The sequence below is a fragment of the Trematomus bernacchii genome, unplaced genomic scaffold (assembly GCF_902827165.1).
Source record: "Trematomus bernacchii unplaced genomic scaffold, fTreBer1.1, whole genome shotgun sequence".
Classification (NCBI taxonomy): domain Eukaryota; kingdom Metazoa; phylum Chordata; class Actinopteri; order Perciformes; family Nototheniidae; genus Trematomus; species Trematomus bernacchii.
In genome coordinates, this window is record NW_022987632.1 from 325386 (window position 1) to 347570 (window position 22185).

General features: G+C 41.1%; 1 protein-coding gene across 1 annotated transcript in view; it reads left to right on the forward strand.

Moving 5' to 3' along the window:
* The window catches only part of cacna1ba (calcium channel, voltage-dependent, N type, alpha 1B subunit, a), a 253260-nt gene that overhangs the window by 176504 nt on the left and 54571 nt on the right, over positions 1-22185 (forward strand). The window contains exons 20-23 of the mRNA XM_034133047.1: positions 4718-4753; positions 6103-6855; positions 20272-20483; positions 21351-21471. Of these exons, the coding sequence (XP_033988938.1) occupies positions 4718-4753; positions 6103-6855; positions 20272-20483; positions 21351-21471 (1122 nt within the window). The remainder of the gene's footprint in view (positions 1-4717; positions 4754-6102; positions 6856-20271; positions 20484-21350; positions 21472-22185) is intronic.

Here is a 22185-nt window from a genome sequence, read left to right on the forward strand (position 1 = left end):
TGTTCAAGCCCAAGACAGACTGGATTTTTCTCACTGAACAAGTAAAATTAACTGAAAAACAAAAGTCAAAAGCACTCATTTCTTTTTGTATAAAGCTGATTCATTTCTTATCTTTAACATACTGTAAAACACCTTTTCAGTATTGGTATATTGAGCAGAATTAAGTTCAACTTATTTTTGATTCGGCCCCCCAACACAGCTCGAGTTTCTGAAGTGGCCCCTTGTAAAAAATAATTGCCCACCCCTGCGTTAAATGAATCGAATGCGTGTGAAGGGAAGACTTTTTTGAAAACGCATACGGTGCGTAAACGAAAACGTTCCTGTGTAAATGGGGTCTGAATGAAACGGCAGCTCTCAGGTGATCAGCTGTGTGTTTACACACCTAATGGCCCATCAGCCACAGCTCTCCCCCCCCCCCCCCCCCGATCTTTCTTCTCCAGCAGTTAAGTTAACTGTAGGTTTGCATATTTATGCAGTGATCTGTCTCTTCCTCTCTCATCAGCTGATCGCTGTCTGACCGGACCATGGCTGTAAAGGACTAAGGCTAGGGGTGACTAGGTCCCCCTCGACACATAGACTGATCCTATTTTTTTTGTCCATGTCTGATTGGCTTAGACCTTTCGCGACTGAAAACATTTTTAAACAAACAAACAAACATTGACAGCCCCCACCCCCCTCTGAGTGACAAGCTTACAGTTAGCTGTCTTTGTGTATTGCAACCAGGGAGAGACGTGATGGACGCTGCCACAATGAAACTCATATGAAATAAACAGCTGATTCCTCACACACACAGTAGCCTGTTGTTTCTATGCATAAAATAGTGAGAAACATGCCTCTTGTTAATTATTATATAACTTATTTTCTCCATAAAAGCTGGTGGGTTGAAAGCAATAGAGAGGCGAAGTCCCTTCCTTTCCGGGGGAGCTCCATATTTCGGAAAAATTATGTATTAAAGTCAATGGGGAGAGAAAGATTATCTTTCGATTCCGTTTGAATTGTGCCACGAATTACACATATGATGTTTGTCAATTTAAAAGATAATTTTGCAAGTTAAAAAAAAATAAAAAATTGTGAAGTAACACTATTTTTGTGTGAAACCGCTCAATGAACTACATCTCCCGTCTCGCACCACACACCAAGACAGCTGTCACGTTGGCACATTTCACTTCTTTCTTTCAGAATGAGGCGAAAAGTATTAAACGAGGTGAAAATCACTACAAGTCTGGGCATGTTGAGAGCTGTACATACACACAAGGGGAGTTAGTCGGTTCCGTAAGAGCCAGCATGCGGGACCAGGATTCTGGGATTTGTAGTCTTTCTAGTTGCGTATTTTTCATAGTCTTATATTTCAACAGTTTTACGACAAACTGTGACTTTTTTTACATGGAAATTCTTTTTTAAGATTGACAAACATCATATGTGTAATTCGTGGCACAATTCAAACGGGATCGAAAGATACGTTTTATCTCCCCATTGACTTCAATACATAATTTTTCCGAAATAAGGTCCCATGGGTCGGAAGTAGATGGGCGGGACTTCGCCTCTCTATACGGGAATTGGGATGCCGTGGCTTTATCTGACAGCATACTTACATTTATGGCCCGGGATACACATATTTATTTAGATATGTTTTAACCTCTTACGCACCGCCCCCCCGGTACCGGGCGGATAAACGCGTCATTTGCAGGAAACAACGTCTAAGGAATCTTAATATTTAATAAACTATGAATGTTTTATATCCATGTAACGGGAAGAAACTCAGCTAACTGATCTTTTTAATTTTTTTTCTCCAAAAAAACCCCACAATGCTAACACTCAGCCTCTGAATTAGCCACGAGCAAAAATATGCTAACCTATCATTGCATCTAAACTCACTCATAACTCCCTTATTACTTATCCTAGATGCACAGCCAACCCATCGATTAGCATCGTCTGGAGACACAGAATCGATGGGTGCCCACCTCAACACTCAGTGATAAACATTTGCGACTCTATAAACGAAAACGTACATCAAAACATGTGGCGCTAGGTAGCTACAAACGCTAACATGGCTTACCTTGGTCAAAACTGGTCTTCAATGGCATTAAAACGATAAAAAACGATGCTGCAGTTAATCCATAGGTTAATCCAATGTGTCTGTGCCCTCTTTGAAATGATTTCTGATAATCCATAAGCAATAAAACTGCTTTTTCGTTTCCAGATGTCAGAGCCGAGATCTCTTCACTCTGATGCAACCCTGCATGCGTGAAGCCCCCACCGTTTGTTTTCACAATGAGCGTGTGTGGGGGACTCCCCCTTCGATTCTATTGGCTCTAACGGTCAGAAAGAGGTGTCAACCATCAAAATCGAGCAAGGGGGGCCAGAGATATGGAAAATCCACCCAAATGACCCCAGAAGTGGTTTCTTTTTGCTAAATCTCTCTAAAAAGGTCAAATGTCACTTGTTTTGCATCAATCTTATTATATGTTGTACTTTGGATTCCTAAAGCTTTTAGTCTACCTTACCATCATCCAAGGGTAGTTTTCACTATAAGTAAAAAAGAATTTTTGGACGGACACTATAATTTACAATTTTCTCTAAAATAAAAAACATCTATATTGATTCTGACTTTAATACATCCAAGTCACAGGTTTATCATTACTTTGAGAATAAAGATTATTAATTTAACCCTTTTAGAAGGGAAGATATGGTCATTTGTTCTGGGAATGTCATTTTTGAGCCTGAGACCTGAAAAACAGGCTCAGGGCTTAACAGGTTAATGACCAGCTGTTGAAACAGTAGAGGAGTTCATATATGTGGGAACCTTATTTGATTGAACGTCTTACAAGCCTAATAAGTTTGTCTGTTTTGCACATCCTCCTATTAATATCTTTGTACATCCGGCACTAAATTGTTTTATTGTAGAGATCATTTATAGTATCTTCTTGATATTTTCTATTCTATATTTCAATCATTGACCATCTACTTTCCCCCTAATTTGTATGTACTCTTAATATTTAAATGTGTTCATCAAATATAACACATTCAACAAAACATGCAGCAGACCTTAGGCACGGCAAGGCAAGGCAAGTTTATTTATACAGCACCTTTCAACACAAGGCTTTACAAAAATGAAAGACATTAAGAAAAAGGCATTTAAAAACAGTAATTAAAAAGCAAAACAATCTACCTGCATTGCAATTACTCTAAACGTGTAATCACGTGCTTTAACCAGTAGGAGGTGCGGGTTAAAAAGCTGTCAAGTTTACAGTGTTAACACAATAAAATATACTGCTGTTTCGGGTTTAGTTTACGACGGATATATTTTGTCATCCACAGACAACCACACATATATTGTTTTGATATTTGTAACACAAAAGCTATGGGAAAAACCCACAGCAACCAGAAAAGATGGTCTTAACATGACCCAGCTAACCCTAACCCTAAAACAAAATAATATCAAACAAAATATTACTATTAACTTTATTGTGAAATTAAAACAGAATGGTAAAATAATAGTTTCCGGTCTATTCTGAGGCCCAATCTCTGTAGATACATAAAGAACTAAGCCAGATGTGTAATATTTAATGCAGCCGAACCATTTATTACAATGCATTCATGTGATGACTTTCAAAGAGTAAAGCAAGCACTGCTGAATAAAGTATGATTTTATCTTTTACGATTTTTTTTTTTAAATATGGAATACAGTCGGACGTCAACCAATCACAGAGCTTGAGGACTAATCACGGGGTTTGTTGAGCAAAGCGCATGGTGTAGTCTCAAACGATAGCTGAGGATTATGGGTGGTGTAGTGTCTTCGGCCATCCTAAACTCCGATACAACTATTTGTTTATCAGAATCGAAGGGGAAAAACACAAAACCATTGTACACAATTGAAACCAATCAATGTTGTGTAATTAACAAGGATAATCTGGTGTTTTTGAGTTGATGAGTAGTGCAGATATCACTGTCAAATCAATCGACAGTAAGGAGAATACTTATTTCCGGGTGTAAAATTCTCTGTTATCCAATGGGAATGGACGCTCACATTGCCTTTAACTGCCACCGACATGGACCGATGCTGTGCTTCCCTGAGCGTCAAATACCGCCGCTGATGGGAATACATTGCAATCAGTTGAAAGCTCTTTGCGTCCGTTTATGAAGCTGAAGGAGACTCGGTGCGTCACAACTGCACGCCAAAGGACCCTGACCAAGCGTCGCTATTGGACTATCAGGGAGTGAGACTGTGTTGATTAAACATACTCACAGTTTAAATAAGACCAATGTCACAAGTATATAGATAAATGGTCACACACTTTTTCCTTATTTAAACGTATTGAGATATCAAAAGAACTGCAAATAAAAACAAGGTCACTGTAATAACCCCCTCTGCCTGAGTAGCATCGGTGACATCCCACTAAGAGAAGCAGACCCTGCAGCCACATTGAAACCACCCAAACTCTCCACTTAAAACAGTCACATGACTGCACGGTAGCATGCATATTTATGGACGTATCGTTCTCTCCTGTCCCCATTATTATTTCCCTGCTTCTTCTCAGCTAAAACATCTTGTTGTAGGGCTTTGTATGGTTTTCCATCTGTACTGCACATGTTTCTGCCCCTGTCAGTTTTTGATGCTTATTAGCCCCTCTGTGTTTGTGTCTGTAACCTGTTTCTGTCTCTTTGAAGTTCCTTCTCTCCCTCTGTTTCTGTTTGTTGTTCCTTTTTGTGTTTGTAGGAGTTATGTCTGCACCCCAGTCCATCACTACCTGAGGTAAACCCAACCGCCTGCTAGAGAGGTGGTCCATGATAATGATCATATGCTGAAAAACAATCATGTTGTCATTTACATGCTTGGCAACAATACTTTTAAGAATCTAAATGACACAAAAACACAGTGTCATGCATCCTTTACATGAACACCATGTGACATGCTTTTCTGATTCATATTGTTCATCAGCTTCTTAGCAGGAGTATGGTAGGGTGCTTACTATTGAAGTTTTACATACAGTGTGTAGAAGGTGAGTAAGAATAAAGCTACTGAAGGGCAAATAGGGTAGCTTTATTTTCTCTTTCCTATCTTCTCTTATGAAATGCCTATTAAAGATATGGCATTAGGATGCTGTGTTCATACCAAATGCAAAGGGAAACTCTACATCATTAAAGCTACAAGTCCAATTTCCCTGGTCTACTAGAGCGATATTAACCCACAATACATTGTGTTTACTTAATTGCCAAACAAAGATCAAAAGGATGCTGAAATAACTACATTATGATGTGAGCGTTTAACGTGACACCTCTAATGGCAAAATGTGAATTATTCATGAGAGCTGCCCACAGATAACTACACTTACTCCTTCATTTCTGATTCAAATTCAACAGATTACAGTCATCAAGATAATCTCGAACTGATAGGATTTCTCTACACACTGTCATATGAATTTCTCACTTGAGTTGAACAATTTCATCTCACAATATGACACAGAATTGGTGTTTGCTATATTTTCCTCGCCTTGCACAAATCTACATGTGTTTGTGTTTTAGCATCGACTTTATATTTCATTGCCCTCTACAATATCTGCTTCACGTTCTGTGTGAATATACCTTAGAAATAGAATTCCCCACTGTTAGGAGATGGCCCTGTTTTAAGTATTAGAAGTACATGTACTTCTAATACTTAAAACATCAAAAGCTAATCAAAAGTACTGAGTTACACAGAGACACTGACAGAAAATAAGTAGCATGTCAAAGCATGGTCATGTGGCCATGCTGGTTCCTTTCTCTGCAGCTCACTGTGATGAATTGACCAAGTGTTTGCTGTGTTGAAAGTTTCATTGCAACTTGGTCATACTGTAAACCATCAGCATGTAGGGACTATGTGTACCATCCTGAAATGTACAACAAAATATATAATGATATTATGTGCAATGAAGATTGATATTGAATGTGTTATGCCTCAAATGAATGTGAGTGTATCTGTACGAAATGATCATACCCTTTGTAGAAATAACAAATGTTGTGATCAATATGTGGCGCTGACATCAACGTGGTTTCCACAGTATTTAATATGATAACATCAATGTGAGGGGTTTTGATTTGTCTGGTCCTCTGCCCCAACTGTAGTAAGGAGCAGCAGAAGTCACTGAAGACCATGTCAGTGTGGGAGCAGAGGGCCAACCAGCTGAGGAGGCAGAACCAGACCAGCTGTGAGGCGCTCTACAGCGAACTGGTCCGGTCCGACATGAAGACCCACCTGGACCGGCCCCTGGTTGTTGCGCCTCTGGACAGGTCATGTCCTGCCGGCCACCAGCACCACCATCACAATGCCTGCATGCCAGAGGAGGCAGAGGCTGCCACTGACCCCCCCCCTCCTGCTCCTCTCCAGCCCCGCCGCCACCACCGCCACAGAGACCGGGACCGGGCCAGAACCAGGGAGGAGGCTAACGAAAATGGGGGCACCAGTAAGGACCGGGGGCACCACGTCCATCACAGCCGGTCTAAAGAGCCCGGCGACAGCCAGGGAAAAGAGGCAAAGAGCGAGAGGTCCCGCAGCCGAGAGGGGGGCAGGAGGCATCACCTTCAGAGCTCAGTGGATGACAGCGGTGGGGGAGGAGTCACGAGCGAGAGAGGGCATCGGCATCATCATTCACACCGGCAGTCCCGGAGGGGCAACAGGACAGTGAACAGTGGGGAGAAGGGAGAGCGAAGATCCTGCCCCAAAGATGGACGTTCATCCAACAGGGAGGGGGAGAGGAACTCCAGAGGAGTCAGTGGTGCCAATGGAGAGAGGAGGAGGCGTCACACTCAAGGGTCCAGGGGCCAATCCACAGCTGAAGGGGAGGAGTCCAACGAGAAGGAGAAGACCCACAGTCACAGGTAAAAACAGAAAACCACTGCATGGACCCTTTGGTCCTGTATTCAAGTAAGTGGAAAGCAATGTCTATGAGGTTAAAATCAAACCAGCAGGTTTCATTTGAGGGTCTTGCCATTCACATAAGAGGAACAGTGTTGTACATATAGCCTTACAAGTTGTGTGAAGCAGAGAGTAATTGGGTGAGTAAGAATACACGAGAGTAATTCATTTAATGTAGTATATGGTTGTACATTTTGTGAAGTCAGTATTATTTAAATACAAATAAAGTGCAGGTTAAATACAGAGGCTACGTTCCAAATAGGAAACTTTTTTTCACTTTCAGGTCATACTGCAGCTGCCCTTACAAAAGGATGTACTTTACTTTACTTTATACATCTGAATAGTGTTTTGGTTTCAGAAACGTCCTGGTTTCTGTGTTTAGTCCATTTGTGCTGGTAGTATTGTATTGACCGATTCAAGCAGGCTTTGGTTGAGTGAAGGTAAACAGTCGGAGCAGGGTCGTCCCTCCCTACAGGCCGATCATGCAGACTGCGTGGGGCCTCACCTTGCGGAGGGGGCCTCATCCTGCAGAGGGTGTCTCAACTGAGCCGAAAATGCGGCACACCTATGCGCTTATGCAGCGCAATTAGTGTGGCGCGGCACGGTTTCGCCGCTGCGAGGCACCGCTAGTCCCCCCCCGTTGATGCTCGCGAAACAGAGGGCCTCATCATATAACTTTGCGTGGGGCCTCATGTTGGCCAGGGACGAGATGCAAGACAAAATAACATACCTTGAAGCGAGGCCACGGAGAAACAATGTCCGGATTTTCGGCTTGCCCGAGGCGAGGACACAGAAGGAGGCTCTGTCGTCGGCTATCTGGATACAATGCTTAAAACGGAGTTAAAGTTACCTGAAGGAGCCGACCTGCAAATTCAACGCGCCCATAGAGCTCTCACACGACCGTTTTTCCAAGATGGCGGCAGACAGTTCAGGCGCAGTGGCAGCAATCTATCTCTGCATGATTGTCCTAAATCTCAAACCTCTGTGTAGCTACACCACTCATCTTGCCCCCATGGTAAAACAACATGTTGAGGATACATCATTATCTGCACCAGCAACATCGTTGAATATCAAGCACTTCGGCCATGGTCGGCATATTATCTACAGTTCATTCATCTGGCACTCCTGGCAGACTCTCTCAAACAAAAAAAAGGGTCTAAAACGAAAAGAGGAGAATATTGGGCTATTGGCTCTGCTATGTCTCTTGCTCTCGGGAGATATCCACCCGTGTCTGGGTCTCGGCGTAGTTTCCATCGACCTGGCGGCTGGCGGCCCAGCCGCTGAGCTCCACACGCCATCAGTTGGATTCCGAAGAGGCTGGCTAGCTGAACAGCTAGCACCACCAGCGGGTCTCTGCGGTCTTGCGCTGCCGACCTAGCAGCAGGACCAACATCCACACCATCGGAGGACTGGGGGCCCACACCGAGGGCTAAAAACACAGCAGCGGAGAACCATGCATCACCGGCTGGCTTCAGACGAGGCCGGCTAGCAAAACACCTAGCTCTGCCCGAGGATCTCTGTGGGCTTGCGCCGGCTGGCTTCGGACGAGGCAAGCTAGCTGAACAGCTAGCTCTGCCGGAGAACTGTGGGTCCGCGCCGATGGCTAGCAGCCTAGCGACAGAGAACCACAAACCAACAGCTAGCTCTGACTGCTCCACTGTCAACAACGGCACCGAGGTAAAGCCTAGAAATCCGGTATTTAAAAAACACTGTTACACAAAAAAAATTCAAATAATGAATCAAGCTAAAATAGTGTGGGATCCTCGGTGCAAGCCGAAGGGACTATTCAGTGGACATTTACATTTCTGCAGCATCTGTAATAAACATGAACAGCTAGAACATCTCCTTGAGTCCAATATTGATTGTTTGGGAATATCGGAATCTTGGCTAAAACAGTCGTCACCATCCACTCTTGTATCTCTGTCAGGATATAATGTGTTTAGGAAGGACAGACTGAAGGGAAATGGAGGGGGTGTGTTGCTTTATGTGAGGAATACCATTACTTGTAGGGAGATTGCACTCCCAGCTAATATTGAGTTTGATTGTGTTGGTGTGGAAATCACACTATCTGAGGAAATGTCCCTCACCATGATTTGCCTATATCGACAACCCACCGCTAAGGTGGATTTCTCTGATCAGGTAAAACTCAATTCCTGTGACTCCAACAAAGAGCTAATTATTTTAGGAGACTTTAACATAAACTGGAATGATAAACAAAATAGAAAGAACTTAAAACGGATCACGGATAAACACAACTTAATACAACTAATGGATCAACCGACTAGAATAACCAAAACCTCCAAGACTATGATAAATTTATTATTTACTAACAAAGCTGACAGAATAGTTCAAACCTACAACTTCCTGACTGGTCTTTCTGACCATAATCTTGTTCTTTTTACCAGGAAACTCACCAAAAAAAGGTTCATGGCCACACCTAAAACCCCTGCCTTCGGTTCTTGCTTCATCCCCAAAAATCTGCAACAACGTTTTATGGATGCAGTGAAAATGATTGATTGACACTCTCTCCTCTGAAGATTTTGGTGAAAACGATAATCTAAAATTAATGATACAATGTCTTCTTTCTCAAGAAGAGGGTGCCTTAGGGATAGGAAGGAACATCATCTTCCCTGGCTGAATCTACAATGAAGGAATCGAATGCAATCTAGAGACCAACTATTAAGGCAGAGCTTGAAATTAAAGACCTATCAGCATCCTCCCCTGTGTCTCTAAGATAGCTGAGAAATGGGTGTCAAAACTAATCACCAAACATTTAGACAAAGGTTTCGCTCCACTCCACCCAATGCAGTTTGGCTTTCGTGCTCACCACTCCACTGAGACAGCTAACTGTGTCTTTGTGGAAAAGGTTAAATGTATGTTGAACACGAGTCCATATGTAGGTGCTGTCTTCCTTGATCTCAGGAAGGCTTTTGACACTGTTGACCACCAAGTGCTCCTTACAAAGCTGACTTATTTCAATTTTTCGGCAGATTCAATACATTGGTTAAAGTCTTACTTATCGAACAGAAAAAAGTGTGTTTTGGTCAACGGAGCCAAATCCCCCTACCTTGTCAACCCTGTTGGGGTTCCACAAGGTTCCATTCTTGGACCATTACTGTTTTCACTGTACATTAATGACTTGCCTAATGTATGTCCTGATTTGAATGTGCAAATGTATGCCGATGATGCGGTCATCTTTATACACGGGAAAAACACTGAAATGATCGCATCTTGTCTCTCTAATGCTTTGGACAAGGTTCAACACTGGCTGAACAACATTCAGTTAAACGTAAAAAAAACAGTATGCATGATGTTCAGTAAATGACCAGTCAAAATCGAAGGATCCAAGTCTGCTACATTGGTTTGTGAAAAGGAACTTAAGAATAAAGAGGGAAGATATATACTAGTGAAGGGAAAACTGGAAAATGAAAGTGCAACGTTGATTAATGTCTATGCACCTCCAGAAAGCAATAAGAACTTCTTTAAATCCTTGTTTAATGTTATAGCAACAGAAACAGAAGGGATTTTAATTTGCGGGGGGCACTTCATCGTAGTCCTAAACCACAGTCTAGATACAACCAGTTAACCTGGTTAAATAAAGGCTACAAACAAAGGGAAGCAAAACACAGCTGTCAAAATGTGTAAAAACATCTTTGGAAGAAATAGAGTGGTGCAGTGACGAGTCCTAAAACCCGGAAGTAAGTTAGCATTTTACCACTTCCCGTTCCTTCGTCGCAGAGTCAATGGGATTCCTCCATAGGATTTTGGAAAATAGCTCGAAATAAGGTCTGTGGTTGACACATATTTAGGAGACGGATCACGTTTTGTTCTACGACATTAAATACATCAGCAGTGACCCCACTGGTGATTTTTAGTTTACGTGTCTGAAAAACGATGGTTGTTAACAAGTGGCTGAATAGGACTACAGAAGTTGTCGAGGACGTTGTACGTCATTACGCCGAACACGTAAACACTCCCGCTAAGTTTGTTTGCCCTGTTCTGCTTGAAAGCAAGTACCTGCGCTCCTGCAAACTGTTAAAACAAACGCTTCAACTTGTACAATTTTGAATCTGTATTTTTGAATATCGATCTTAAGTTGGCGTGACGTTGAAGTCGTGCGACCCTGCTGTAGTTCGTTTATTGCATAACGTTAGCATTTTGCTTCTGGCGATTAGATTTATGATTCGAAAATTATAAAAGTAGGGTAGAGATGTGGAGATTATCCAGCTGAAAAAAACGTGCATTTCAAGGTTCAAGGTTCAAGGCTTTTATTGGTCATACGTACATAGCTACAGTGTAGTTATGACGATGACAATTTTAGGTCACAGGCTCCTCCAACAGTGCAACACAATAAAACAGAAAAACTGAAAGAATAGCGCAAGTAAATACAAAAAGAAAAATAGTAAAAAAGTGAAATAGTGCACGTGATTGAATATATTAGATAAATAATTTCTAAATTGCAGCCAGATTAATGTTATGGATGTTGTTTCAAAAGTTCAGGTGTTTTAACAGTCTTATGGCCTGTGGGATGAAACTGTCCCTGAGTCTGGTGGTTTTAGTCCTGTAGAACGTCAGGATGCTCTCTATGGTGCACCTGTAGAAAGTCAGGATACTCTATATGGTGCACCTGTAGAAGGTCAGGATGCTCTCTATGGTGCACCTGTAGAAAGTCAGGATACTCTATATGGTGCACCTGTAGAAGGTCAGGATGCTCTCTTGGTGCACCTGTAGAAGGCCAGAATACTCTATGGTGCACCTGTAGAAGGTCAGGATCCTCTCTATGGTGCACCTGTAGAAGGTCAGGATCCTCTCTATGGTGCACCTGTAGAAAGTCAGGATACTCTATATGGTGCACCTGTAGAAGGTCAGGATGCTCTCTATGGTGCACCTGTAGAAGGTCAGGATCCTCTCTATGGTGCACCTGTAGAAGGTCAGGATCCTCTCTATGGTGCACCTGTAGAAGGTCAGGATGCGCTCTATGGTGCACCTGTAGAAGGCCAGAATACTCTATATGGTGCACCTGTAGAAGGTCAGGATCCTCTCTATGGTGCACCTGTAGAAGGTCAGGATCCTCTCTATGGTGCACCTGTATAAGGTCAGGATGCTCTCTTGGTGCACCTGTAGAAGGCCAGAATACTCTATGGTGCACCTGTAGAAGGTCAGAATACTCTATATGGTGCACCTGTAGAAGGTCAGGATGCTCTCTATGGTGCACCTGTAGAAGGTCAGGATGCTCTCTATGGTGCACCTTTAGAAGGTCAGGATGCTCTCTATGGTGCACCTTTAGAAGGTCAGGATGCTCTCTATGGTGCACCTGTAGAAGGCCAGAATACTCTATATGGTGCACCTGTAGAAGGTCAGGATGCTCTCTATGGTGCACCTGTAGAAGGTCAGGATGCTCTCTATGGTGCACCTTTAGAAGGTCAGGATGCGCTCTATGGTGCACCTGTAGAAGGTCAGGATGCTCTCTATGGTGCACCTTTAGAAGGTCAGGATGCTCTCTATGGTGCACCTTTAGAAGGTCAGGATGCTCTCTATGGTGCACCTGTAGAAGGTCAGGATGCTCTCTATGGTGCACCTTTAGAAGGTCAGGATGCGCTCTATGGTGTACCTGTAGAAGGTCAGGATACTCCATACGGTGCACCTGTAGAAGTTGCAGAATGATGAACCTCCTCAGCCTGCGGAGGAAGAAGAGCCGCTGTGGAGCTGTTTTGGTGATGGTGTTAGTGTGATGAGTCCATGTCAGGTCCTCAGTGATGTGGACACCGAGGAACCTGAAGCTGCTGACTCTCTCCACCATAGTCCCATTGATGGCGATGGGGACGTGTCCCTCTCTCTGCTGCTTCCTGTAATCCACAATCAGCTCCTTGGTTTTGCTGACGTTGAGATGGAGGTTGTTATCAAACAGCTTCGTTTTCCACAGACCTTATTTCGAGCTATTTTCCAAAATCCTATGGAGAAATCCCATTGCTTTTTAAAGCAATACGTCATCCCTGCACCACTCTATTGGGATGATAGACATATGGAGGAGTCTCAACCCTTTTGAAAAAGACTTCACCCATTATTCGGCAACACACAATGTACACTCAAGGATAGATTACTTTTTGATGAATATGGGTGATAGATATAGGGTAGCTGAATGTAAGATAGGAGGTGCAGATATATCAGACCATAACACCCTGTTTTAAAAAATACACTTAAATGCCAGAAAAAGACAAACAATCTGGAGACTTAATGTGGGAATTCTAAATAATAAAGGGTTGGTGGAGGAACTGAAAAAAGACATTAGGCAATATATGGAAGAAAATAGCAATAAAGAAGTTGACCCGCACATTGTTTGGGATGCCCTCAAAGCGGTCGTTCGAGAAGAGAAGCATATCAGAACCATTCTATAAGATTAAGAGAATTGGAGCAGCAATACCAAAAGACAAACGACCAAAAAGTATATGAACATATCAAGGAAACCAAAGCCAAGATAAATGAAATATTATAATATTTCATATAATATATGAAAATTAGGGATCCATGTACCAATGAAGTAATATATGAACCAGAAGACATAGAAAGAGTATTTCAGAGGTTCTATGAACAACTACAACCACCTGCTACCCTTCTGAATGGTACAAGGTGTTAAGAGATGATTTGATGCCTGCACTGAACCTCTTTTAATTGGACTCTCAAAGAAAAATAAATTGCCACCAACATGGGCAGAAGCAATTATTTCAGTCATCCCGAAACCAGGTAAAGAGAAGGACAGATGTGAAAATTATAGACCGATCTCAGTGCTAAACATAGATTATAAATGATATACGTCAATTATTGCCAAAAGAATAAACACCTTCATAGCAGAATTAATGATCTGGTCTAATGACGAAGACCAAACGGGATTCATACCAGGTCGCCAAACCCAAGACAATATCCGAAAAACTCAACTAATAATTTACCAGGCACGAAGAGGGAAGCAAAGCACAGTATTGATAAGCGTTGATGCTGAAAAGGCATTCGATTGTGTTAATTGGGATTTTCTTTGTAAGGTATTGGAACGATTCGGATTCAATAATAAATCAGTACAATTGATTAATACCAGCATGATTTTGATACCAAAAACCTTCTGCTGGAATAAAAATGTATGAAAATCTGACGGAGAAAATATGGTTGCAGAGATCGACTAGACAAGGATGCTGTCTTTCACCTATCCTTTTCGCGTTTTTTAATCGCTCCCCAGTTTGATGAAGCTTTTTGAAGCGTACAGCTATCTCTCAGGGTATAAGATTAATATTTCAAAAACCCAGGTTTTAGCATTTAATTATATCCCACCAAAAGCGATCCAGGAATCATATGACCTTAACTGGAATCTAAAGTCAATTAAATATTTGGGTGTGATGATCAGTAAAAACATCTCTGATTTGTATAGAGCGAATTACGACAATTTAAACCAAGACATAAAAAAATATATATCAAGGTGGTCTACCTTACCACTCGACCTAAACTCAAGAATTGAAATAGTTAAACTAAATGTTCTACCTAAATGTTTCTATCTATTCCAATCTTTACCAGTAGAGGTCCCCCAAGGCCAATTTATAAATTGGGATAGAATGATATCCAGATTTGTTTGGGGGGGAAAGAGGCCAAGGGTTAGGTACAAAACTCTCCAGCTACCCAAAGAAAGAGGCGGTATGGGTTTTCCAAAATTGATGGAGTACTACTATGCTGCTCAGCTAAGACCTATTTACTGTTGCTGTAAATCAGAATTTAGAGCAAAATGGAAGGATATGGAAAATGAAGTAAACCAAATTCCAATTCAAAGTATGATTGATAAATTGTATAAGGAACTCAAAACTAATATGGGTCCAATAACAGTACACAAATTGGATCTGTGGTTTAAAGTACTGAAAATATATAAGATTCAAAATGATGCAAATATAATAAAATGGGTAGCTTATGATGGAAACTTCAAGCCTGCAAAATATGATCACGGTTTTAAACAATGGGTAGCAAAAGGAACTAGAGAATGCAATTCCTGAAGAAATTGCTAGTGGGAATGCTTTATGCTGAAAAGCTGACGCTAAACTGCTATGCTGAAATGTAATGTGTAAGAAGAAAGTGAAGAATTTAGATTGAAATGATACATGAACACTGGGGGCTTGAATGTGTGATGAGTGAAGAAAAGAAAGTAAAAAGGCTTGGAAAAGCAGCAGAATATTTGAACTGCAAACTTTTGAACTAACTTGATGGTGAATGATCTGTCGCCATGGCAACGGCATTTGATGACACCCCATAATACGCTTAGATGCGTTGATGGCTGCATCGTTACCAAACCTGTGAAGTTTTGGGCCGTTTGGAACATTTTCACTGAAATTATGAGAAAACCGTGTTTCATGGCGAGCATTGTGTTGCCATGGCAACGGCATTTGAAGAAACCCCATAATTGACGTAGAGCTGTTGAGGGCTGGACCGGTGATATACAAGAGAAGTTTGGGGGATGATCGGACCGTTTCCATTGGACTTACAGCGACATCGTGCTTCATGGCGAGTGGTCTGTCGCCATGGCAACGGCATTTGATGACACCCCATAATACGCTTAGATGCGTTGATGGCTGCATCCTTACCAAACCTGTGAAGTTTTGGGCCGTTTGGAACATTTTCACTGAAGTTATGAGAAAACCGTGTTTCATGGCGAGCATTGTGTTGCCATGGCAACGGCATTTGAAGAAACCCCATAATTGACGTAGAGCTGTTGAGGGCTGGACCGGTGATATACAAGCGAAGTTTGGGGGACGATTGGACCGTTTCCATTGGACTTACAACGACATCGTGCTTCATGGCGAGTGGTCTGTCGCCATGGCAACGGCATTTGATGACACCCCATAATACGCTTAAATGCGTTGATGGCTGCATCGTTACCAAACCTGTGAAGTTTTGGGCCGTTTGGAACATTTTCACTGAAGTTATGAGAAAACGGTGTTTCATGGCGAGCATTGTGTTGCCATGGCAACGGCATTTGAAGAAATCTCAAAACTGTCTCGTAGATGTCTTCACGGCTGGACTGTTAGCACACATGTGAATTTTGAGCACTTTTTGAACATTTTCATAGGAGTTAAAGGAACATCGTGTCTTATGAGGAGGGATGCGTTTCCATGGAAACGGCATATGGTGAGATTTCAGATTTGGCGTAGAGCTGTTGAGGCATGGACCGGTGATATACAAGTGAAGATTGGGGGACGATTGGACCGTGTCCATTGGATTTACAGAGAGATTGTGGCCGTGTGTCAATTCAGGGGCTGCACCCTTCGGAGTACGCAGCCTACGCGGTCCACGGAGGACCCAGCCCACGTAGACCGGGTAGGCTGGACCGAGCGGCCTACGAAATGAGACGGTCTAGCCTACGGAGGGCTTCGTATTTACGTCACGTGATACGCGCTGTTCGGTTGCGCTGCTCCAGCAGCCTGCTAGCAAATTAGCTTACAAGCTAACTCAGCTGAAAAGGATCCAGAAACTTTACTTTTACTTTTACATTTTTTGGAGATCACCGTCGGCGATGAATTAAAGAGGACCATGGCCAGGTAAATAAGATGAAGCTGTTCCTTTAGCCCCCAGTAATGTTACATTAGTAAGTTAACAAGTAAACTATATATAGCTGATGTAATTTAATCATATTATTTCATATTTAAAATAAGTCTTAATTTTTCTGTACTAATAAAACAATATGTTTTTTAAATGAACAAAAGCATGTTGTATAGATTGATTCTTAACAATATTAGTGTTCTAATCTTAATAGCTGTGATCATAACAGTTGATATTCTCCTTCTTCCCCTAAACCTGCCCAGATGATGTCCCACTGACTCCAGGTCAGCACCTCCAGGTCTAGCAGCACCGTGACCCCCCGCTCTGCTGAAATACACAATTAAACATTTTCTATTACCTATTTTTTGTATTAATAAAATTAAACTGAAGACAGTTTAATGACCTAGAGATATCCTATTATTCCACTGCTTATGTACACATGTTGGAAATAATGGTTAAAACCTCAGTAAATGAAATAAACAATGTGTTTAACAATTACAATTTAATATAGTATTTTCATCTTATCACAAAGTAGAGGTAAGAATATATCCACCCTCTCTCTGCAGCTTCATGTCTTCTATTATTATAACTTTCATCATTGAGAGAGGAAATCAATCATGTTATTTAACATCATCAGCAGTAAAACAAATATCAGCAAAAGTGTGTTTATGGAGTTGTTTATTTGTATTATATGTGCAGCAAGTATATAGAAGCAGTTGTTTGGGGAATCACACAGACTCAAGCTATAATCGTTACATATCTATTAAAAGAAAGGACACATACAAAATCTAATTCTGAAACTAAGCCACAAGTCTGTAGGACGGCAGTAAGCAGAGGTCTGGGTGGAGGATGTTCCTGATCGCCGTTTTGCTTTCTCCAGCACCACGGGGTGTCCAGGTGGATGGCAGCTCTGTCCTGATGATCCGCTGGGGTTAGGGGTCCTTCTCCAGCACCACGGGGGGTCCAGGTGGATGGCAGCTCTGTCCTGATGATCCGCTGTGCACTTTTCAGATTAGGGGTCCTTCTCCAGCAGATCCATTTCTCCAGAATTTTACTAATAACAGAGAAAAACAAGAGAAAAAGAAAAAAGTTAATTAATCATATTAAACACAGGGTTGCAGAAGTATTATTGCAAAATGTAACTCTAAGCATTTCAGACAAACAATCCCTAAAGGATCATTCAAAATGATGTACTGTTCTGGTTTTTAAAAAACTAAAGAGATGAAATGACAGTCACACGTGCATCCCTTTGACAGCACGGCACAAACTAACATCAAGCAAAAGGCTGCTGTCTATTTTTGATTGTCTTATTATTATGGGATTAGGATACATTAAATAAACTTTAACCTTCTAAAAGATGATCAAATCTGGTGGAAATATTTAAAATAGGCTTTTCTTTTAGCCCCACCTCAAAGCAGCATGAGCTGAACACAAAGGTTGTAATGTTGTCCCAAAGTTTAATAAACAGTAAAACATTGCAACATGTCAGAGAAATAAATAAAGCTAACAGCAGCTACACGTCAGGGTAGCCTTTTATAAATCCCACCGTACTGTAGGCTATACAGGTCTAAATGTTTTCACTTTGGTCTATTTATGTAATATAAAGTATAACTTATCTATAACAGAGCCAAGATCTCTGTATGACTTTAGTAAACATCTGAATTGAATTAAAAATAAGTGTAAACAACAGTGCAGTACGTCCAGCTAGCTAGTTAGCGTCACATATTTATCCGTATTATTTAACGAAAATGTATGTTTTAATGCCCCTTGGGTTTGACGTGTGTGGCGTTAGTTAATTTAAAGTAAGTTAAAATCCAATACTCACATTTATTAGTGATTCCTCCGCTTGCTGCTGCTTTTAAATCCACTCTGCTGGGGAGACCGGAAGCCATTCCATTTGAAAAAAACTCACTCTTCCCTGCGCACATTGCACCCTGGGATATGGTAGGCCGCGGAGTGTACATCAGATGTATCCTTCAAATTGGGGAAAAGTAGGCTGCATTCGTGGGTCTCGTCTTTTTTTTAAATTGGGACAGCCTTCTTTCGGCGGAAGTGACATATGCGGTCTAAGAATGCACCCTTCGAAGGATGAAACCCCTGAATTGAGACACGGCCAGAGAGATAGAGAGATAGAGAGATAGAGATATGAACAGTTAGAACTGACTGCTGTCAGTTGTAGTGATGACATCATCGTGTTCCATTACACAGGTGTTTATAGTTGAGCTAACGAGCTATGTAGAGATCAAAGGTTTGCATTGTTCTGAATGAGAGATGAACCTCTTACATGTGAACGTTTCGTGGAAGAACCATAACAGATATCTGTGACATTTCAAAACGTGAAGCATGTCAAGGAAGTTGAGTATCTGATGTGTAATTTTTGTGTACTTTCGGGTTAATAATGTGGCCTTTTTGGCAGTTTAACTAAAGGTGTGCGGCTGCTGCTGTGAGGAAATATCAGCCTGAAATTACAATGGGTTTTAATGGAGACATGTTGAACGTGTTTGTCACTTCATGCCCTCAAGAGGCATTTTGTTTAATTATTTTGCTTAATTATTTGTCATTTTTCAAGCTACGAGATGTTTTCCTACGTTTGTCATGAAAAATTATGTCTCAAGAATGTAGGGTTTGGGAATTATGGCAGTTTTAAAAAAAAATATGAAAGCAAATTTCAAGATTTCCTACCCTCTAGCTGTGACATCACGCACTCTAGTTAATGTTAAAATCTGAAGAAAACCTCTTTAACAAGGTCTGAACAATGTTTAATATCTCTAAAAGTAAGAATCAGATTTAAAAGTTGTGTTACACGAATAATGTCAGAAAGATGTGTAACATTTTAAGGTTGGAATGAGGTTTCTGAGTGAAAGTATGAATGAACAGTTAGTTTAGTGAAGTCGCATGAAGATTGTTCAAGTCTGAAGATTTTCTCCATTGACTTCAATGGTTACAAATGTGATGAATTATGGGATGTATCTCTGGAATTATGAAAGTTATGAATAATCCAAAAGATAGCCATCGATTCCCGACCGAGCTGAACGTTTTGATGTTTGAACTGAGTTTCTGCGATGTTGAATGCAGGAGGAGAAGAGGTGCAAAGTTCCGGCGGAATAATAATAATTTTGTCCGTAGAAGAACATATAGTTGAAATGCTGTATCAGCATTCCCACTAAATAACAGCTTGGTGTGATTTGGTTAAGGAAGGGTAGCTGGAGAGGTTTGATAATTTGAGAAGACAATACAAATTGGGAACACATGAACTCTATAGATACCTTCAGCTAAGGGACTATTACAAGAAGGAAATCAGATCAGATTTTTCCAAGGTGTTGAATAATATTATCCAAATATATACTAAAACATATCAGGAAAGTAACATAAGAATCATTTCGGCATTATATCAAGGATTTATCAAAAATGACAAACACTCAACCAAATATATCAAGGTTAAATGGGAGGAAGAACTCCATATACAAATATCAGATGAAGATTGGCATGATATGTGGAGGACCCATCATTCATCCGCTAGTTTGCGAACCTGGAGGGAATTCTCGTGGAAGAATCTGATTCGTTTCTTCATTACACCAAAGGTGAAAAGTAAACAGATGCACAGTCGACAGAAGTGTTTGCGAGAATGTGGTTCTTATGATACTGACCATGTACAATGTGACAATAAAGATTTAATTTACAACAAACAAATGTTGTTTTTCTTGGTTTAAATAATCCTGTGTTAGGTCAGATTAAGAGCTACTAACACAATCATCGTTACCCTTGTGTCGTCAGTGTGAAATGTTCTGAAAATATGTACAGAATTTATATCAAAGACCCTTTCTCTTTCCTGGGGACAGGTTTGCTGACTCAGAGGGGGAGTCCCTCCCTCTCTCCCCCCAGCAGGGCTCTGGGGGGGCTGACTGGCCGAGCGACCGACCAGAGGATTCAGACAACCAGAGGAACGTCAGAAGAACCTGCCAATCCTCCATCCATGTTCCTCCTGTGACTATCACCTCCCCCCCTGGAGACACCACCCTCATACAGAGTCAGTTCACTATGCCACTTCCACAGCAACATTACATCCAAGTTCTGTTTTCATGGAAACACAAGTTGTGCTGAGTAAAGATACGCTGTTTACTGTAAGAAAGCAGGATGACAAACTTTGCAGTGTGTCCAAATAACATGGCAGAGTATAAATGGTTTGGTTACTTACAGGAAATACATTTTTCAGTCAAGTAATAAAGATGGTCGGGACGTGCAAAAAAAGGATCCGTCTGTACTGGAAGTGGGAATGTTGCTGACTAAGGTTGGCTCTGTGACATCTGGGCCCTAGAATGGATGTAAGGCCCCAAATCTAGCAGGACAGGGGCTTTTTTATGAGATTGTACACACTGAAAAAACTGAAATGTTGACTTTAATTAAATATATTATGTCAACAGATTTCACACAACTGCATTAGGTTAGTGGAAAGCAATAATATTAAGTTGAACCTAATATTTTTTATTTAAACGTAATATTATTGCTTTCAACTAACCTGATATAGTAATGTGAAATCTGTTGACATAATACATTTCATTTAAGTACATTCTTCCGTTATGTCAGTGTATACATTCTTCCAGACAATAGTTGTTACAGGGACCAATCAGAACACATGTTGGTTACATTTTGACTGCAGATTCTTTCATTGTGTCCGATGTTTGAACAATCGATCTAGTTTACCCTCCCATGGGGTTTTGAGGACAATCAATTAGATGTATAGAATGTTGATGACTGTTCAATGCCACTCTGACATGTCAATACTTAAATCACATCTCCAAATTGAGTAGGGGGATTACCTATTAGATGAAGACAGACAGTCAGACATGACGGTGATGACCCTGCCTGCATTGTTGTAAACTGTGTGTGTTTTCAGTGAACAGTATGGACTGTGAGACCATGCCCATGAATGATAAGACCCTGGCGGAGCTGGCTCCAAGTGGACCCAAACCCATCCTGCCTTACAGTTCTATGTTCGTCTTTGGACAGACCAACCCGTGAGTCACCTCCTCATCCTCCATCTTTTCCTTTCCCTTCTGTAGGACCTCCTACATGCTACAGGAGTTACACCACAGAGATTGTGTAATATGTATGAAGAAGTGGGCTAATATTCCCCAAAAATAAAACATATATTTGAAAGGGAAAAATAACTTTAAAACAATAAAATCCAGTAGATTACCTAATCAAATTATATTGCAGTGAGATGCAGCGATAAGAACAACCTGGTGATTTTAGCACAGACATCTAATTAAAGCTTCCAGGATTTAAAGAGATATTTGTGCTTACATACTCATTAGAACATCTGGATATAAGATACAATGAACAGATAAAGAATATACAGTATCAATGTTGCATACTGTTAGACCTCCTGGCTAACATGTGGCATTCCTTGTTACTGATATTTCTCCTGGAATATTACCCCCTTCTGTAAAATCTGTTGTACCTACCAAGGCCCTAATACTCTGTCTTTGACTTGTGTGCTTATCAGATATATTTAAGAGGTCAGAGTATGGCTGCAACACTCTGTATGAATAATGTATGTATATATTTATATCCACAGATTACAGGCATGGCTGTGGCTTCTACTTAGCCTTTATATCAACATTAGATGCATACTCACTGGATAGAATTAAACACTTACTTCATGTTTTCTTCACATATTCTTGTGTTGGCATTTTGCATATGTCCTGGTATTTCTTCATAGTGTATTT